At 36.2% G+C, this 20,988-nt stretch overlaps 1 protein-coding gene across 5 annotated transcripts in view; it reads left to right on the plus strand.

Moving 5' to 3' along the window:
- AKAP10 (A-kinase anchoring protein 10) overlaps positions 1 to 20,988 on the plus strand; it is an 86,860-nt gene that overhangs the window by 18,677 nt on the left and 47,195 nt on the right. For all 5 annotated transcript variants that reach the window (XR_004621832.1, XR_004621833.1, XM_011227025.2 and 2 more), the window contains 2 exons: positions 953 to 1,510; positions 20,498 to 20,596. Coding sequence is in view for 3 of the 5 variants with exons in the window: in XM_011227025.2 (XP_011225327.2) it covers positions 953 to 1,510; positions 20,498 to 20,596 (657 nt within the window). In the remaining 2 variants the exon portion in view is untranslated. The remainder of the gene's footprint in view (positions 1 to 952; positions 1,511 to 20,497; positions 20,597 to 20,988) is intronic.

Genomic DNA, 20,988 nt, shown 5'->3' on the forward strand with positions numbered 1-20,988 from the left:
AAAAAGAAAGAAAAAGAAAATGAGACAGCCAGCAAGGATGACACATGAAGTGCTTCAAAAGAAAATGATTTGAATATCAAAGGATTAAGAAAAGTCCTTTTAAATAATTGATGAAACCCTGTTACTTTTATGAAGATGAACCTTAATATGTCAGTGCTGTAAATGTAAAAAAAATGTTTTTGTTGTTTATGTTAATACCTAGTCGTGGTTATATCATAACCTAGATTTAGTTACATATAAAATGAACTTACTTTATTAAGTTTGGTAAGTTTAGTTCTATTTTTCAACATAAAATCCTGGTTTTTATTCTAACAAATGCTGAGAGTTGGTAACATTTTTCTGGCTGTATCCACAATTATATGCACAATTTTTCCTCAGGAAAAGTTCCTAGTGGTGGAGTTACTGGATTGCAAATCATGAGATTCCTAAAGCTTTGCAGGCTGTTATTGAATGCTCCTCCAAAGAGGTTTTGCCATTTTTTATTTTCATCATCAGTGGGTGACAGTGTTGCCTATTCTTCTGTGCCTTTGTTAGTTTTTGTTGTTTTTTGAAAAAACATCTTACAGTTTGACAGACAATGCTTTTTGGCATTTTTAATTAGATCGAATGTATTTTCATATTTTTATTGGCCTTCTTTCTTTGGGACTAGTATTGTAAGATTTTTTTTTTTTTCTCAAGAATTTACATAGTCCGAACTGCCCTTAAAAGTTAGATAAGAATAATTGAGTTACAAAGAGCTTTTTAATAGATTAAGTTTTGGACATTTGTTTCTTTGCCTGTTTAGAAGCCAAAATGATCGTATTTCTAGCTCTTTATTCATTTAAATTGCTTTATTCATTTAAATTGGAAATAAACTTTTATTCAAGAATTCTGGTACCACTGATGCTAAAGGTGGCTGACTAACCCGTTAATCTTCCGTTGTTACTGAACTGCTAATCTTTGCTTCTTTCAGGCAGATCTTGTCTGGACTACCAGACTCAAGAGACCAAATCAAGTCTTTCAAAGACCCTTGAACAAGTCTTGCGCGACACTGTTGTCCTCCCTTATTTCATTCAATTCATGGAACTTCGGAGAATGGAGCATTTGGTTAAATTTTGGTTAGAAGCTGAAAGTTTTCACTCTACAACTTGGTCCCGAATAAGAGCACACAGTCTGAACACCGTGAAGCAGAGCTCATTGGCTGAGCCTGTCTCTCCATCTAAAAAGCATGAAACTGCAACATCTTTTGTAACTGAGTCTCTTGACAAGAGATTGGAGGATTCTAGCTCAGCCCAACTGCTTATGACTCAATCAGAAGGAATTGACCTGAACAATAGAACTAGCAACATTCAGAATCACTTGCTGCTTTCCCGGGAATGTGACAGTGCCCATTTTCTCCATCTTGAAATGGCCAGAACAGGAACGCATCAAGTTTCCATGGAAACCCAAGAATCCTCCTCCAGACTTCTAGTAGCCGGTAGAAATAGTCCCTCTTCACCACTAAAGGAATTATCAGGAAAATTAATGAAAAGTAAGTATGTGGTTTTCTTGTCTCTCTTCATCCTGTTTGTTTAATCAGTTTACAAAGTAGAACTTATTGAGGCCGGACAATAAAAGGATTGGAATAGTTTTCTCTCACACTCACTTGCAAATTTGGAAGGATTGGGAGAATATCCCGGAGGACGGAGGACGTTTGGTGTATGAAAAAGGAACAGCGGGGATACATACCTACAGTGATTTGTTCTTATCAGAAGGATATTAGCAGAATTAACAAATGAAGAAAGGTTAAGAGTCATTCTGCCTTTCCCTTCCAGAGATTTTGAAATCAGATCATTACCCAGAGATCTTATTTCATCCTCATCTCATTCTTAATTTACTACTGTTTTAATGAACTTTGTAGATAGTTATTTTTTAATTGCCAGCAGGTGACGTTTATTGGATTCTGTGCTAAGTGCTGTACTTGGATTTCACCTAATCGTCACACCACCTCTGTGAGGCCGGCATTTTTGTCCCGTTTTACGGATGAGAAAATCATGGCTTAGGCAAGTTAAGTAACTTGCTCAGTGAGCAGGGAGCTAGACTTAAAATCAACATTTCAACCACAGCACCTCTTTATTTCTTCTCTAGTCATTTGGAGGTTACACTTTCTTAATTTTTCAGTTATCACCTTCTGGAATTCTGATTAGACAGCCTCCATGTTTTTCCTCTCTTTGATCTTATCTGTTCTTTCGCGGGCTAGGTGATTCTTTTTTGATTTTTTTTTGTTTGCTTTTCCTTTTCTTTTTTTTTCCCATAGTAAGACTTCATTTTTTCAGAGCACTTTTTTTTTTTTTTAAGATTTTATTTATTTATTTATTTGAGAGAGGGAGACAGAGAGAGCAACAGAAATAGCAAGAGAGAGCACAAGCGAGGAAAGGGAGAAGCAGGCTCCTGGCTGAGCAGGGAACCCTATGTGTGGGGCTCAATTCCAGGACCCTGAGATCATGACCTGAGCCCAAGGCAGATGCTTAACTTACTGAGCCACCCAGGTGCCCCTTTTCAGGGCAGTTTAAGGTTCGCAGCAAAATTGAGGCAGGGTAAGTGATTTTTCATATACCCTTGGGCCCCACACATGTATAGGCTTGCCAACGCCATCATCCACATTCCCCACCAGAGCGGGGACATTTGTTGCAATTGATGAACCTACCTGGACACATTATAGTCACCCACAAGCCATAGTTTACATTAGAGTTAACATTTGATGTGCATTCTATGGCTTTGGACAAATGTACAATGACATCTGTCCATGGTTATGGTGTTAGAGTATTTTCACTGCCCTAAAAACTATCCATACTCTGCCTTTTCATCTCTTCCTACCTGCTAATCCCTGACAGCCACTAATCTTTTTACTATCTGCATAGTTTTCCCTTTTCCAGAATGTCCTAGAGCTGAAATCATGTAGTATATAGCTTTTTCACGTTGATGGTGGTTTCTTCAGATATGTGTTTTAGTTATTGTCTCTTAGGATGGGTCTAATTTTGCTGTTGAATCAATTATTTAAAATGTTATTTTTATCTAAAAGTTACTGAACTTTGTATTTCTAGATTTTTTTTTTTAATTCAGATTTGCTTGGTCAGTTTTTCATTTCTTGTTCCTTTATCCCTTCATCCCAGTTTTGAGCCCATTTTTTATTTCTTTAACTTTATTAAATATATATTCAAATATCTGTAGGTTTTATGGATCTGATTCAGCATTTATTTCTTAAGATTCACACTCTTGGTAGCTTGTGATTTTAGTAGTTTTTGGCTGTCTGTGAACATAGGTTTTTGGATTTTTTTTCTGTGGGCATTCTTCGAGAATGCTGTTTAAATTGAGTTATTCTAGAAGAAAATAAATATTACCCTGGGTTATCCCAGAGTATTTTGCCATGCATCTGGGCAGCTTCACTACCTTCCTGGTACCACTTAAAATACATTTTTGTCTTGGGTTTTTCAGGCACACTCTTAGGGTCTTTGGCATGATTTTGGTCTAATCTTCTACCCTGTTTGGGCCTTGGGCAATTGCCCTTGAAAGTGCATACTTCAAGTCTTTTGGCATGCTGGTTTTCCCGGGTGCCTGCCCTGCCTGTCTCGAACTTGGCCCATCTTGATTTGCACTGGCTCCTGCAGGGCCACGATTTCTTTATCTGCAGTTGAGAAACCCAGAAAGCTTTGACTCTCACAAGGTATTTTTTAAATGAACAAAACTTGACCTGAACTGGTATGAACTTACTGTAGAAATGTAAATGTGTTTGAGTATGTGGTGTTGTTCCACATGCTGCTAGAACCTTAACATGGCGTATATACACATAGTGCATTCCCTCTGTAAAAACAACAACCAAAAAAACCCAGATTGTGAATTCTGAAATATTACTGGCCCCAAAGGTTTCAGATAACGGAACTGCATGTCCTTTTTTCTGCCTCTCACTATTTCCCTTACTTTACCACAAACTCGGATATACTATTAAAAGCATTTTGGGAGAATTCAGTGTTGGGAAGAATTTCTCTGAACATCTAGTCTAGCCTGTTTCTGGAAATGGAAGTGTGTTTCTTTCATTGTAATACATGTTGTTTTTGGAAGTTTTTTGTTTTGGTGATAGTTTATTTCAGTAAAAAATAGAAATAGTGGAATCATTAAAAGAGTACTAGTTTTTTCAGTTTTCTTTAGTTTTAAATTTTTTATGCAGTAGATTTGACCTTTTTTGATGTATACTTGCATGAATTTTAACACTCGCGTAGATTCCTGTAACTGTTATCACTGTGAGGATAATAACAGTTCTGTTACCTTTGTAGTTAAACCCTCCTCTATCCCAGCACTTGGCAACCTCCGATCTGTTCTCTGAGTCTATAGTTTAGCCTTTTCTGGACTGCCATACAAGTGAATTTATATAATATGTAGCCTCTGAGACTGGCTTCTTGCACTCAGCATAATAGCTTGAAATTTATCCATATTCTGTTGGTAGTTCATTGCTTGTAATTACTAAGTAATATTCTATTGTTTGGATGTGCCATCCATTCACCTGCTGAGTGACATATGGATTGTTTCCACCTGTTGATGATGAATAAAGCTGCTATAAACATTTGTGTACAGGTTTTTGTGCGGACAAAAGTTTTTATTTCTCTAGGGTAAATACCTAGTGATAAGTTTGCTGGATTCTGTGGTGTGTGTTTAAAATGGTAAGAAACTGCCAGACTGTTTTGTAGAGTGGCTGTACCATTTTGCATTTTCATCAGCAACATAGTCCCATGCTTTATTGGATTGTCTGTTTTATTATTGTTGAGTTTTGAGAGTTCTTTTTGCGTTCTAGGTATAAAACCTTTATTGGCTATGTGATTTGCAAATGTTTTCTCCTAGTTTATAGCGTGGCTTTTCATTCTCTTAATAGTGTCTTTCACAGAACAAGAGGACTTTTTTGATTAAATTTAATTTACCAACTTTTTTCTTTTACAGATTATGCTTTTGGAATCATATCCTAAGAATTCTTTGCCTTATTTAAGTTCATGAAGATTTTCTCCTGTGTGTTCTTCTAAAAGTATTATGGTTTTATACTACATATTTAGATATATGGTCTATTTTGAGTTAATATTGTGTAAGATGTAGGGTTAGGTCAAGTTTTTTTTGTATTGGTTTTTATTTTTGCGTATGAATACCCAGTTGTTGCAACACCACTAATTGATAAGACTGTTCTGACTGTATGGAGTTTCCTTTGTACCTTAGCCATATTTGTGTAGGTCTGTTTATGGACTCTCTGTTCTGTTCCATTGATATATGTGTTTATTCCTTCACTAATACCCACTGTCTTGATTACTGTAGCTTTACAGTAAGTCTTAAAATTGGATAGTATGAGTCCTCCAAGTTCTTTGTTTTCCCCAAATTGTTTTATCTATTCTAGTTTTTTTTTTCTTCATATATTTTTTAGCATAATCTTGTCTATGTCTACAAGAAAATCCTGCTGGAATTTTTATTGGAATTGCATTCAATCCATAGATCAGTTTGGGAAGAATTTACCTCTTAACTGTATCAGGTCTTAAAATCCATGGACATGGTATGTCTTTTTATTTACTTAAGTCTTTGATTTCATCAGCATTGTGTAGTTTTCAGCATACAGATCCTTCATTTGTTTTGTTAAACTTATATCCAAGTATTTCTTTTTGATCCAACGTGAGTGGTATTTTTAAAAATTTTTGTTTCTGATTTTTTAATTGCCAGTATTTGGAAATACGATTGACTTTTATATGTTAACCTTCTATTCTGTGACCTTATGAAACTCACTTATTCTAGCAGCTTTTCTGTAGATTGCTTGAAATTTTCTACATAGACGTTAATGTTTGAGAATAGGGACGGTGTTATTTCTTCCTTTCCAATCTTTTTTTTTTTCCCCTCGCCCTCTTATCCTAGCTAGGACTTCTTATATCATGTTGGCTAGGAGTGGTGAGAATGAATATTCTTGTCTTGTTCTTGATCTTGGAGGGAAAGCAATCTTTCACTCTTTTTAAGAATGAGGTTAGCCATGGGGTTTTTTTTTTTTTGTCAATGCCCTTCGTCAGGTTGATGAAGTTTGCTTCTCTTAATGGTTTCCTGAGAGTTGTTTGACTCATGAATGATGTTGAATTTTGTCATGTTTTTTTTTCCGTGTTGTTTGATATGACCATATGGTTTTCCTTTTTTTTTCCCGTTAATATGATGTATCATACTGATTAACTTTTAAGAGTTTGAATAAGCTTGCATTTCAAGGGTAAGCCCCATTTGGTTGTGGTGTATTATTCTTTTTATATGTTGCTAGATTTAATTTTCTAAATTTTGTTGAGCATTTTTGCATTTGTGTTCATGATGTATTTGGTCGGTAGTTTTTGTCTGGTTTTGGTACCAGTGTAATGTTGGCTCCCAAATACGTGTTGGAAAGTTTTCCCACCTCTTCTGTTTTCTGGAAGAGATCACGTAGAATTGTTATTTCTTCTTTAAATGTTTGGTAGAATTTGCAGGGGCCTGGATTTGTTTGTTTTGTTTTCAGAATATTTCAGACTATGAATTCAAGTTCTTTAATAGGCATGGGACTATTCAGGTTATCTATTTTTTCTTGAGTGAACGTTAGTAGTTAGTGCTTTTCAAGGAATTGTTAATTTCATTGAATTGTTGAATTTCTGGGCATGGAATTACCTAGCATGCCCTGTCTTTTTAATCTTGAGTTTGTAGTGATACCTCTTTTCATTCCTGATGTTGATAATTGTGTCATCTTTTTTCTTTTTCAGTATATATAGGGGTTTAATCTGTCTTTTTCAGAGAACCAGTTTATTATTATTATTATTATTAAGTTGGTTTTTATCTTTTTTTCCTTTCTTTTTATGGATCCTCTGCTATTGTGTTACTTCTTTCCTCCTGCTTGCTTTGAATTTATTTTACTTTCTTTCTCATTTCTTAAGGTAGAAACTTAGATTGCTTATTTGTGATCATTCTTTTTTAAAGATGAGCATGTAATGCTACAAATTTCCTTCTAATCACTGTTTTAGCTACACCCTGCAAATTCTGATACTTTGAGCAAAAAGTAAATGTCTGATTTCCCTTGCATCTTACTCTTTTGCCCAGGATCATTTAGAAATGCTTAATTTTCAGGTGTATGGAGAATTTTTGCCCTGTTATCTTTCTGTTATTGATTTCTCATTTAATTATATTATGGTCAGAAAACATACTTTGAATAAAAAACACACTTTGAGTGATTCCAGTTCTTTTAAATTTGTTAAAATTTTTAAGTGGCCTAGGGTGTGGTTTGTCTTGGTGAGTATCTCACATACAATGAAAAGAATGTATATTCTGCTGTTCTATAGTTTTCTATAAATGTCAATTAGATTGAGTTGGTTGATCATCCTGTTCAGTTTTTCTGTATCCTTGCTGTTACTTTGTATGCTTTTTATATCCATTACTGAGAGAGGAGTGTTGAAGTCTCCAACCATAATTGTGGATTTTTCCAATTATATTTTAAGTTGTATCCATTTTTGCATGTATTTTGAGGCTCTGTTGTTAGGTGTGTACATATTTAGGGTCATTATCTCTTCTTGGTGAATCAAATCTTTTATCATTATGTAATGTTCTTCTTTGTTGTAACTCACTTGTTCTAAGTCAGAAATAATCTGCTGTCTGATTTATATAGCCACTTCAGTTTAATCTGATTGGTGTTTACATGGTATATCTTTTTCTATCCCTTTACTTTTGACTTGCCTTTATCATTTTTAAAGTGATTTTCCTTTATCCTTTGCCTTTATCCTTTTCCTTTGCCTTTATCATTTTTAAAGAGAATTTCCTTCCATTTTCTTTGGTAGCATGTAGTTAGGTCATTTTTTTTTTAATCCATTCTGTCACTCTGGTTTTTTGTTAATAGATTTATTTCAGAGTAAGTTTCAGTGTAGTTATTTGTATTAAGTGTAGTTAATTACATGATTACTTACATTGTATTATATAAATATAATTACTCCTACTGGTTAATATAATGTATGTAATGATATTAAGTGTAATTATTAATGTGTTTGGATTTAGGTCTCCCATTTTATTTTTTTCTTTATTTCATTTCCCATCCTTTGATTTTCTATTCACTTTTTTCTTTGGATTGTTTGATTTTTTTTTCTTTCCTTAAGAATTTATGAATTTTTTAAGAAGATTTTTATTTATTTGAGAGAGAGAGAGAGAGAGCACAAGCTGTGGGGGAGGAGCAGAGGGAGAGGAAGAAGCAGACTCCCTGCTGAGCTGGGAGCCTGACGTGGCTCCATCCCAGGACCCTGAGATCATGACCTGAGCCAAAGGCAAATACCCAACTGACTGAGCCACCCAGGCACCCCTATGAGTTCTTGATTATATCTCTGTGTATAGGTTTTTAGTGGTTTCTCTAGGGATTACAATACACTTACCTACAGGGTCTACTTAAAATTAGCATTTTATCACGTTAAGTGGTATATAGAGCACACCACCTAGGTACCTTTTCCTTCCCACTCAAGTGGTGTAGTTTGTCATCTACTTTTGTTGAAAACCCCATCATCCACTCCTAGGACTTTGGCTTTCAACTGTTGTACGCAATTTAAAGAACTTAAGAGAAATTGTTGATTACGTTTAAACCAGATATTTGCTATATCTGTTGCTGTTCCTTCATTCCTGAAGTTCAGTTATTATTTCTGTTATCATTTTACTGGTGTCTCAAGAATCCCTTTAGCGTTTCTTTTAGAGCAAGTCTGCTGTCGGAAAATTTTCTCACTTATTTTCCATCTGAGAATTTCCTTATTTTGAAGTAATTTTTGCTTGCTAGATAGTTCTAGGATGATAGTTCTTTTTCTTTTTTCTTTCTTTTTTCTTTCTTTCTTTCTTTTTTTTTCTTTTAACCATTTTGAAAGTGGTGTTTCACTGCCTCTGGCCTCCATGGTTTCTGATAGAAATCTCTAGTCTTGGAATCATTATTACTCTATATTTAACATCTTTTTTTATAGTTGCTTTTGAGATATTTTCCCTGTCTTTAAATGTTCGATAATTTGGTGTTGCAGTGTTTGGGTATGGATTTCTTTGAATTTCTCCCTACTTGAGGTTCACTGAGCTTCTTGAGTTTAAAAGTTTGGTTTTTGCTGTTTTGGGGGTGAGTTTNCCCCAGAACGCCGGGATCACGCCCTGAGCCGAAGGCAGACGCTTAACCGCTGTGCCACCCAGGCGCCCCTCATTCTTTTTTTTCTGGGACTTTACCGACCCATATGTTGTATCTTTGTCATTGTCCTGCAGGTCCCTGAGGCTCTGTAATTTTTTTTTTTCCTATTCAGCTTGGAAAATTTCTAGTCCTATTATCTCTGATTCTTTCCTATGTCATTTCATCATGCTTTGAGGCTTTCCAGTGAATTTAAGTTTGGGTTATTATTTTTTTTTATTTTAAAGTTTCCATTTGTTTCTTTTTTTTTTAAATCTTCTGTTTCTCTGTGGAGGCAGTCTTTCCATTTGTCTCAAGAGTACTTGACCTTCTTGGGACATGGTTATAATACCTTTTTTGTTGTTGTTGTTTTCTAAAGAGAGATTGAGAGTGTATATGAGCATGCAAGTGGGGGAAGGGGAGGGACAGAGGGAGAGGGAGAAAGAGACTCTCAAGCAGGCTCCACGCTCAGCACAGGACCTGATGAGGGGTCAGTCCCACTTCCCTGAGATCATGACCTGAGCTGAAATTAAGGGCTGGACGCCTAACTGACTGAGCCACCCAGGCACCCCTATAATAGCTTCTTAAAAAACAACAGCAAAAATAATTTTGTTCTATAATTCTAACATCTGTTTCATCTTGCTTGTCTTTTCCCTTGTGAGATAATGGGATTTTCTGAAGTTTTGAATGGCAGTTAATTTTGGATTGTATTATGGGCAGTTCAACTTCTGTAATTCTAGGTTATGTTTAAATCCTGTAGAAAATGCTGAGTTTTTGCTTTAGCAAGAAATTCATCTGGTCAGGTTCAGGCTTCAAGTTGTAACTAGCATTCTGTAGGATGTGGTTCCAGAGTCCATTCATTTTTTGGATTTTACTTGTATATATGCCTACTAGTATCGAATCTGGAAAGGTCATAGTTTAGTTCTCAGACCGTTTGGTATGCTCTTACAGTCAAGTCCATGCACGCCCAGCTCATGTGTGAGCCCAGGAGCACACACACAACTTGATAAGCTTTTCACGAGCCTCCCTTTCTGCAGTCTCCCTAGCAGCTTCTGGCGCCTCGGGGATCCCACCTTCCTGGTTGTTTGACTAAAAAGTTGGGGCTTTACTTTGCATGACTATGTCAGCCTCTGTGGCCAAGCAGCAAGAAGACAGAGGATAAAAGAAATAGGGATTCTCCTCTTCCTATTGGGACTACAGTTTCTCTGTGAAAGAACAGGGATTTGGGAGCTTTCGGAGCCCACCTGAGTGCTGCTGCCATTGCCCCCATTGCTAGCCGGGTATTTGAGGGGGACCAAGACTAGCGTGAAAGGGATAAAACAGAAAAGCCCAGGAGATTTCCCTCACTCTCCGTTATCCATAGGCATCTCCTTCCTGCTCCTTAGACCAGAAATAGAGGGCTTCTCTGGAACTTTTCCTTTGTGCCTCTTGTGTGCAGTGTCGGCTTTTGAGACCAGGCTAGGGGATTCTGGAGGAACAGAAAGTGGGAAACTTGCCTCTGGTATGGTAGTACTTCCAGTTCTGGTTTTCTTTTTATATCTGCCTGCTACCATTTACTTTTCGAGGTCCTCAGATAAATTTGTCCAGCGCTTTTAGTTGAATTCTGTGGGAGAGATAAGGCGGAGTGTGCTTATTTCATCTTGACCTACTCCTTAGGATGTCAAATCAAGTCGCAAAATATGGATTTTCTATTTTCCCCTTAAAAGCAAATACTTTAGGAAGATAGTGGTTTAACACACTGCCTCTGTGGTCCCTATTATTATTATTTTCATTGTATTAAAACCTCTTGAGCTACAGAAGGTAGCCATGTGTTAGCACCTCTTATATTCGTATTTAGAACTTTTCCAGAGCATAAAAATGCTTACTCTCCTCTTTCTGGTTCCAGCTCTCATTTTTCATAGAGTGGAAACTCTTCCTTGTAAAAACCTTCTTTTTCTATTTTCTATATCACTCCCAGGTGGCCTAGGGTTTCTAATATGTCCTTATAACTCCTTTTACAGAAAAAGGAATTTGTAATGGCCTATTGCTTTTGTAACTAAAGATTGAGATTAAGAACTGAGTTGATGTGTAATTTCTTCTGAGTAACTTCTTTAGGTTATACTGGTATTTTGTACTTCCATTTAAATAGATACTAAGTTGGTTTTAGTATCTTTATGCAAAGAGTTGGAGGTTTAAAAAATACATTCTTCTGAGCTGATGTTGATAAATGTGTTAATTTTTCATTTTGCTGATACACAGTCAGTCTCCTTAATAACCACTTTGAGTGACTAATGCAGAGTCTTTTAGGACTAGGCTTGCATGTTCCTTGTGCTAGAGCCCACATCCCTTGATTTTCTTCTCTGCTTTAAGCCATTTTTATCACAAGACCTCTTCCCTCTGACTAAAAAGGACTTCTGACCTCAAATTTTTTCATAAAGATGCTGTTAATTTAAAATAATAGGGGAAAAATGTGTTAAATGTGCCCAGGTACCGTACTGGACACCAAGGACGCAGAAATAAATGAAATATTCACAGGCTGGGCATTCAGGAAAATTTCGTCCATTGCATGAAGTTTATAGTCTGAAGAATTTCTTTTTCCTTCTTTTTTTTTTTTTAAAGATTTATTTATTCTTTTTAGAGAAAGAGAACATGAGCACGTGGCGGGGATGGGGAAGGTAAAGGGAGAGGAAGAGAGAGAATCTCAAGCAGACTTCCCACTGAGCACAGAGCCTGAAACAGGGATTGATCTCATGACCCTGAGCCAAAAATCAATAGTTGGACCCTTGACCGACTGAGCCACCCAGGGGCTCCAAGAATATCTTTATTTAAATTTTTATCTTTTGTACTTTATTGTTCATGTTTAAATCTGTTAATCACAGCTTTGTCTTTAAAATCAGTGATTAAAATATATCCATTTTAATGAAATACTCTTGTATCTTGGTTACACAAAAGTCTTGGTAAAGTTCTCAAGAATTTATATCATCTCATGGAGTTGGTTGGTATTTTGTGTTTTGGGGTTTGTTGTGGTTAAGGATTAGTTTCAGTTAAAAGAAAAGTCCTAGCCATTTAAAAATTTTAAAACTTCTTTAGTGAAATACTAAAATGAGTAAATGGAGTTTTGAGCATCACTCAGATAATCGAAGGGAAGTCCTTTATTTCCAGTAACCTGGCCTCATGGGTTCCTAAAAGGTATGTTTTTAAAAAACAAAGCAGATATTTTAAGCATTTCTATGTTCCTTTGTTCTTTTATTAAAAGAGTATTTTAGAAATTGGACCAAAGCACTTATCTTAGCCCAGTATTAATTGAGTTAAAACTGTTTCATTTATTAATGTATTAAAATGTTTAAAATATGTTAATGTCCTTTTATTCTTTTTTTTTTCTTAAGATTTTATTTATTTGAGAGAGAGCACAAGAGGAGGGAGGGTCAGAGAGAGAAGCAGACTCCCCACTGAGCAGGGAGCCCGATGTGGGGCTCCATCCCAGGACTCTGGGATCATGACCTGAGCAGATGGCAGACACTTAACTGACTGAGCCACCCAGGAGCCCCGATGCCCTTTTATTCTTAAATGAAAACTGAATTCTCCTGATCCAAAAGAAGGGTGTAACCACATTCAGTATTTCTGAATGAAATATAGTTAATATTTTATTTAAAGATGTCAAAACTTCTTTCAATGAGTTTAATCGCCTGAAAATAAATGTGCATTAGTGTCTGTACAACTTCTTACAGCATTTGTCTGGGATTGGCAGCTGTTTTTAATGGTGGAAAAGCAAGAACTGAGAAACAACCCAAGTTCTGATTTTTAGGCTTTTTGACAGACATTTTCAGCAAAACTAGTGTCTTTGTTCTGATTAACAATTTGTTCATAGTGGCGATACAATAAATGTTTGTTGAGAGAGTGGAATTAGCTTGGATTATGTTATATCTGGTTAAAGGCAAAACAGTCCCCCCATATCTTCACAGTTGATACCTTTCATCAAGGCCCTGGTTATAGAGAGGATTAATTCACAAACAAGCACAATTTATCTTCCCCAAAACATATCTTTTTATAGCTCTGTATATTAGAGGCAGTACTGGTACTGATGTCATACCTGAGCTTTTGTCCTAACTCCGGCACTTTCCCTTTTTTTCTTTGAATTCTTTCTTCTTCTTTTTCTTTTCTTTCCTTTTTTTTTGTGGTAAGAAAAGATACATGAATTCTACCTTCTTAACAAATTTTTAAGTGTACACTATAGTATTGTTAACTATACATACAATGTTGCATAGCAGGGCTCTACAACTTACTCATCTTGGGTAGCTAAAACTTTATACTTGTTAACAGTGGCTCTTTATTTCTTCCTTCTTCCCCTAACTGCTACTATTCTGTTTTCTGCTTCTATGAGTTTGACTGTATTAGATAGCACATATAAGTGGAATCCTGCAGTATTTTCCTTCTGTGACTAGCTTGTTTTGTTTAGCATAATGTACTCGAGGTTCATTTATGTTGTCACGTATGGCAGGATTTCCTTCTTTATATGGCTGAACAATATTCCTCTGTATGTATATACCACATTTTGTTTATACATGTCTCTATCCATGGACATTTGGCAATTGCGAATAAAGCTGCAGTGAAATGGGAGTACAAATATCTCTTGAAGATCCTGATTTCAATTTTTTTTAATATAAATACCCAGAAGTGGCATTACTGGATGATACGAGTTCTATTTTTAATTTTTTGAGGCGTCTCCATACTGTTTTCCACAGTAGTCACACCATTTTGTATTCCCACCGACAGTGTAGAGAGGGCTCCGATTTCTCCACATCTTACTAATACTTGCTAATTTTTTTTGGTAACGGTCATCCTAATGGGTATGGAATAATATCTCATTGTGGTTCTGTTCTTTTGGTATGTATATCAGTACGATACTGTTTTCATTATTATAGCTTTATAATATATTTTGAAATCAGGAAGTGTGCTCAGGCTTTGTTCTTCTTTCTCAAGGTTGTTTTGGCTATTCAGGTTCTTTGTGGTTCCTTATAAATTTTAGGATTATTTTTTTCTATTTCTGTAAAAAAAATAAATAAATAAACCCTGAGATTTTGATGGGGCTGTGTTGCGTCTGTAGATCGCTTTGGGAAGTGACATCTTAACAATATTAAGTCTTCCCTTCCACAAACACAGGATGTTTTTCATTCATTTGTGCCCTCTTTGAATTCTTTCAGCAGTGTGTTACAATTCTAAGTGTACAAATCTTTCACCTCCCTGGTTACGTTTATTGCTAAGTATTTTATTTTTCACGATGCTATTGTAAATGGGATTGCTTGCTTAATTTCCTTTTTGGATAGGATAGTTCATTGCTAGTGTATAGAAATGTAGCTAATTTTTGAAAGCTGATTTCGTATCCTGTAACTCTGAATTCATCTATCAGTTTTTTGTGGAGTCGTCGGTGTTTTCTACGTATATGATAAAGTCATCTGCAAACAGAGATAATGTAACTTCTTCCGTTCCAATTTGGATACTTCTCCCACGCCATCCTAAGAGCCTTGGCTAGACTTCTAGTACTGTGTTGAATAGAGGGGTTAAAAGTGGGCATCCTTGCCGTGTTCCTAATATTAGAGGAGAAGCTCACAGTTTTTCACAATTGAGTAGGATGTTAGCTGTGAGTTCCATATGTAGGCTTTATTATGTTGAAGTAATTTCCTTTTGTTCCTAGTGTGTTGAGAGTTTTAAATAATGAAAAACTGTTGAATTTTGTCAAGTGCTTTTTCTGCATCTGTTGAGTTGGTGTGGTGTATCACTAAAATTGATTTTCATGTGTTGGACTATCCTTACACTCCAGGGGTGAATTCCACTCGGTCATAGTGTGTGATGCTTTTAATGTACTGTTGAATTCTGTTTGCTAGTATTTTGTTAAGGATTTTTAAATCTATGTTCATCAGGGATATTGTTCTGTAGTTTTCTTGTAGTGTCTTTGTCTAGCTTTGGTATTAGGGTAATGCCTGCCTTATAAAATGAGTTTGGAAATGTTCCTTCTTTTTTATTTTTTTTGGGAAGAGTTTGAGAAGGATTATTGTTAATTCTTCTTTAAATGTTTGGTAGAATTCACCAGTGAAGCCATCTGTTCCTGGGCTTTTCTTTGTTGGAAGGGTTTTTGATTACTGAATCAGTCTCCTTACAAATCATAGATGTGTTCAATTTCTCTGCTTCTTGATTATTCAGTCTTAGTAGGTTGTATGTTTCTAGGAATTTATTTCTTCTAAGTTGTTGGCGTATATCTACTTTGTCGGCATATTTTGTTAATATAAGTGTCATGATACTTTTAGCTCTGTGGCATCAGTTCTAATATCTCCTTTCATTTTTTATTTTATTTGAGTTGTCTGTATTTTAGTGTAGCTGGAAGTTCGTCAGTTTTATTGATCTTGAAAAACCAACTTTTTCATTGATTTTTTCCATTGTTTTTCTATTCTGTATTTCATTTATTTCTGCTCTAATTGTTATTCCTTCTAACTTTGTGCTTTGTTATTTCTAGTTTCTTGTGTAAAGCTGGTTCTTTGGGATCTTTCTACTTTCTTATTATAAGTGTTTATGGCTATAAAATGCCCCCTTAATCCTGGTTTTACTGCATCCCATAAAATTTTGGTATATTGTGTTTTCATTTGTCTCAAGATATTTTTTAAATTTCCTTTTCGATTTCTTTTTCAGCTCATGGTTGTTCAAGAGTTTATTTAATTTCCACCTATTTCTGAATTTTCTAGTTTTCTTTTTGCTTTTGATTTCTGGGTTTATTCCATTGTGGTTGGGAAAAATACTTGGTATGATTTCTTCTCTTCTTAAATTTAAGACCTGTTTTGTGACCTAACATGTGATCTGTCCTAGAGAATGATCTGAATGTGTTGAGAAGAATGTATATTCTATTCTGCTGCTCTAGGGTGGAATGTTCTGTATATGTCTGTTCAGTCCATTTGGTCTGTGGTGGTGTTTGAGTCATCTTTCCTTCCAGATTTTCTGTCTGGATGTTCTATGTTCATTATTGAAAATGAGATATTGAAGTCTCCTATTATTGTATTGCTGTTTATTTCTTCCTTTGCTTCTGTCAGTGGTTGCTTTATATATTTAGATGCTCTGATGTTGGGTACATATATATTTATAAATTCCTATACCTTCTTGGTGGATTGACTCTTTTATCATTTTCTCTTGTGACAGTTTTTGCCTTAAAGTCTGTTTTGTCTGATACAAATCTAGTCCCCTTCCCCCTGCTCTCTTTTTGTTACTATTTACATGGAATATCTTTTTCCATTCCTTCACTTTAAACCTATATGTGTCCTTAAATCTAAATTGAGTCTCTTATAAACAGCATGTAGTGGGATCTTGATTGTTTTTAAAAAAAAAAATACATTCAGCCTCTGTGTGTCTTTTGGGGAATTTAATCCATTTACATTTAAAGTAATTATTGATAGGGTAGGATTTACTGTTGCCATCTTGTTCATTGTTTTTCTGAGTGGCTTTTAGGTCTTCTTCATTCTTTTCCTCTCTTGCTGTCTTCCTCAGTGTTCCTTGTTTTTACGTAGTGACATGCTTTGATTTCTTTTTCATTCTTTTGCATATCTTCTATAGGTATTTTCATTATAGTCACCGTGGGACCTAGTAAAAGATCTTATAGCAATCTATTTTTAAGCTAATAACAACTTCACTCACATATAAAAACTATGTTTTTGCTTCTTCCTGGCCCACCCAGCACTTTCTTAACTCAAATAGATCATTTTAGTTTTTTGTGCATAAGGGCTTTTTTCTGTAAAAATGAGAATAGTAATCTATTCTTTTAAAAAAAACAATCTGTTCTAAACCCAGGGGTTCACAAAGTATGGTTTGCAAATCCTTAGAGGGCCCCTAGAGATTTTTTTCAACACGGTCCATTTAGTCAAAACTGGTTCCATGATAATTCTGAGATGGTATTTGTCTTTTGCACTATGTTGACATTTGTAATGATGGGACAAAGGCACTGGTGGCACTCGGCCAAATTGTACTAATAGTCATTTTGTGCTGCAAATACTTACGGTAAAACTAAGTGCCAGTTTTACTTAAAGATGTCTTGGGGAGGGGCACCTGGGTGGTGCAGTCCTTAAAGCGTCTGCCTTCGGCTCAGGGCGTGATCCCAGCATTCTGGGATCGAGCCCCACATCAGGTTCCTCGGCTAAGAGCCTGCTTCTTCCTCTTCCACTGCCCCTGCTTGTGTTCCCTCTCTCGCTGGCTGTCTCTGTCAAATAAATAAATAAAATCTTTAAAAAAAAAAAAAAAGATGTCTTGGGGAAAGTAGATAGTTAATTTTTTTAAATCTAAACCCCTGGGTATATGGGTGGGTTTTTTTGTGGTTTTTTTTTTAAGATAAAAATATATAATTTTTTAATTTGTAATTTTTTTTTTTTTTTTTTAAAGATTTTATTTATTTATTTGACAGAGATAGGCCAGCGAGAGAGGGAACACAAGCAGGGGGAGTGGGAGAGGAAGAAGCAGGCTCATAGCAGAGGAGCCTGATGTGGGGGCTCGATCCCATAACGCCGGGATCACGCCCTGAGCCGAAGGCAGACGCTTAACCGCTGTGCCACCCAGGCGCCCCTAATTTGTAATTTTTTAATTTAAAGTCCAGTTAGTTAACATACAATGTAATATTATTTTCAGACATACAGTATAGTGGTCAACACTTCCCTACAACACCCAGTGTTCATCATAGCATGGGTATATGGTTTTTCAATATGTGTGATGAAATGGGAAGTATGCAGAGCACTTCTGCATACTCAAGTATACGACTTGTTTTAAGAAGTACATGTATATTTGACTGCTTTTGTGAGCTTAGTTAGCTGCTTTTTTTTTAAGATTTTATTTATTTATTTGAGAGAAGAGGAAGTAAGCAGGAGAGAGAGGGAGAGAGAATCTGAAGCAGATTCCATGCTGTGCACAGAGTCAGACACGGGTTTTGATCTCATGACGCTGAGTTCATGACCTGAGCTGAAACCAGGAGTCAGACACTCAACTGAATGAGCCATCCAGGAGCCTCTCAATTAGCTGCTTTTTAAATGGAATACCATTTTTACTCCAAAGAGTGACTGTGGTTACACAGACTTGGATATTTGCCATGTGTTTTCCTGGAAATGAATAAAGTGAACTTGTCATTTCAAGGAAAACAGCTGAGAGTATTTGTTGCCCTTGGTGAAATGTAAGCTTTTCAAGTGAAAATTAGAATTTTGGGAAACTTGGTATTCACCACCCTGTGCTTTGACAGCTTTAAAGAATGTTCTGATGAGGTGTTTGGTGATATTAATGATGTGATTTCTTTTTTTTTTTTTTTACATTATATGATGCAGTGTATCAACATTTGAAAGGTCTGCGTAAGTCAGTGAGCCAAAATTTTCCAAAATATTCAAAAATATATAATGTCATAAAATCATGAGTAAAAAGATCTACTTACCACGGGAGATAGACTACTGGATTTTAATGTAACAGACAAGTTCACTGATCTGGTTTGCACTTCCATATTCTGACTAACCTTTAAGAAACTACCACTTGTGAAGTTTTGGTGTAGCATCAAAGAAGAATATATTCACAGTGATTTCAAAAAGGTGTTAAAATACTCCTTTTCCCATCTCTGTGTGTTTGAAGCCAGATTTTCTTAATATAGATAAAAGAAAACCATTTCTCCATTCACAGTACTTCTGATGTGTGGGTTTTCCACACCAAGCAATTCTCCAATTCTCTGTGGGTGGTAACTTGGGGTTCTGCAGTTTAATTCATTCTGGCACGGGGTTCTACAGTTTAATTCATTCTGGCACTAACTACCCAGAGTTAGTGCAGACCTCACAGGTTAAGGGCTCAGTCCCACAAGATTGCCCCCCACTTCAGATGCCAGCTGCAAGTCTCAAGTTATCACCAGTACTTCTGGCCAACCAACTATAAATCTGGGGTTTCCACAACCTCTTCTCATGTTCCATGATCTTTTATAATAGCTCACAGAACCTAGGGAAACACTTTACTGGTTTATTATAAAACATGCAGATGAACCACCAAGTGAAGAAGTGCAGAGGGCAAGGTCAAGAAGGATCCTAAGTGCAGGAGCCCAGTCTTTGTGGGGTTGGGGTGTGCCACCCTTCCAGTACTTGGATGCATTCCCCCAAGCTCTCTGCACCATTTCATTCAAGGGTTTTATGGTTCTATAACGTGGGCATGATTGGTTAAATTATTGGCCATTGGTGATTAACTTGATGATCCCCAGCCCTTCCACCCTCCCTGGGGAGTGGGGAGTGGGGCTGAAAGTTCCGATGCTGTAATCACAGGGGCTGTAATCACAGGGTCGGTTCCTCTGGCAACCAGCCCCATTCTGCAGGTCACCTCATTACCATAAACTTCCCTATGGTGAAAGGGGCTTATTATGAATAACAAAATATACTTCTCTCACCCCTCCCACTTAGGAAATTCTGGGGTTTTAGAAGCTGTCTGCCAGGAACAAGGATGAAGACTGTGTGTGTGTTTGTGTATTTTTTATATATATATATATAATATACATACACACTTATTATTATATCACTATATCAAAATATACTTCAGCCAACACAAAATGGCACAGCTGATTGAATGCCAATGCAGATACGAAAATATAGGAGTTTCCTATCAAGACAGAGTGTTGCAAAAATGTAAAATAATGCCCTCTTCTCACTAATTCTTTTCAGTTCAGAAAATAGTTTTTTTCCATGAAAAATGTTTTTTTGTTGACTTATGAAAGATTTAATATTGTTAATTTTAACTGAGTCAATAATTTTTCTTGTTTTTTATTTCTAATACCTTAATATCTATAGATAAAACTCCCATTAACACAAGCTCTTTAGGTTCCTCGATAACTTAGGATTGCAAAGAAGTCCTGAGACTAAGAAGATTGAGATTCATTGTTTTAACCTTCTGAGGTTGCTGAAAGTTCAACAGATATATTCATGAATATGAAATCATTTTGTAAAATATTTTAAGTGTAGATTTATAAATAGTTTTTGAGGTCCTGCTGTTGGTTACATTGCTGTGCAAGTCCCTTGAGTTGAGGCTTTGGAAGAAGAGACATGGAAAGAGAACACGCAGAAGTAATTGCTGTTACAAAGCTCATTAGTTTAGATGGGGAGTGGAGGGGGGAATTCACACAGAACTCCGTTCAACAAACCAAACAGTGAAACGTAACATGCTGGGGGCTTGTTTTGTCCTAAATATATTGTTATTTATATTTGTAATACATGTACATGTATTTGTGTGTGTGTGTGCTTGGTCGTACTGTAAAGGGCCCTGCTGTTCATGATTCTAGTCCATTACTCATCCAAGTTGCTCTTTGAATTTTAAAGTTGTCCCCTTCTTCCCTTGCAGGTATAGAACAAGATGCAGTGAATACTTTTACCAAATATATATCTCCAGATGCTGCTAAACCAATACCAATTACAGAAGCAATGAGAAATGACATCATAGGTAAGCAGTGGCTGAAGCTATGGCAAAAATAATGATGGGGGCGCCTGGGTGGCACAGCGGTTAAGCATCTGCCTTCGGCTCAAGGCGTGATCCTAGTGTGATGGGATCGAGACCCACATCAGGCTCCTCCGCTATGAGCCTGCTTCTTCCTCTCCCACTCCCCCTGCTTGTGTTCCCTCTCTCGCTGGCTGTCTCTATCTCTGTCGAATAAATAAATAAAATCTTTAAAAAAAAAATGATGATGATGATGCGTGGTTTTGGTTATTAGCTAGAGAATTTTTTATGAACATGGAATTCAGCATATCCCTTCCTAGTCTGTTTTCAGAGCACTTTGTTATATCAACTGTATCTCACTTAAAATTTCTCTCCCTTATACGTTGGACCCAAATTCT

Source organism: Ailuropoda melanoleuca, chromosome 17 (genome assembly GCF_002007445.2).
Source record: "Ailuropoda melanoleuca isolate Jingjing chromosome 17, ASM200744v2, whole genome shotgun sequence".
Classification (NCBI taxonomy): Eukaryota; Metazoa; Chordata; class Mammalia; order Carnivora; family Ursidae; genus Ailuropoda; species Ailuropoda melanoleuca.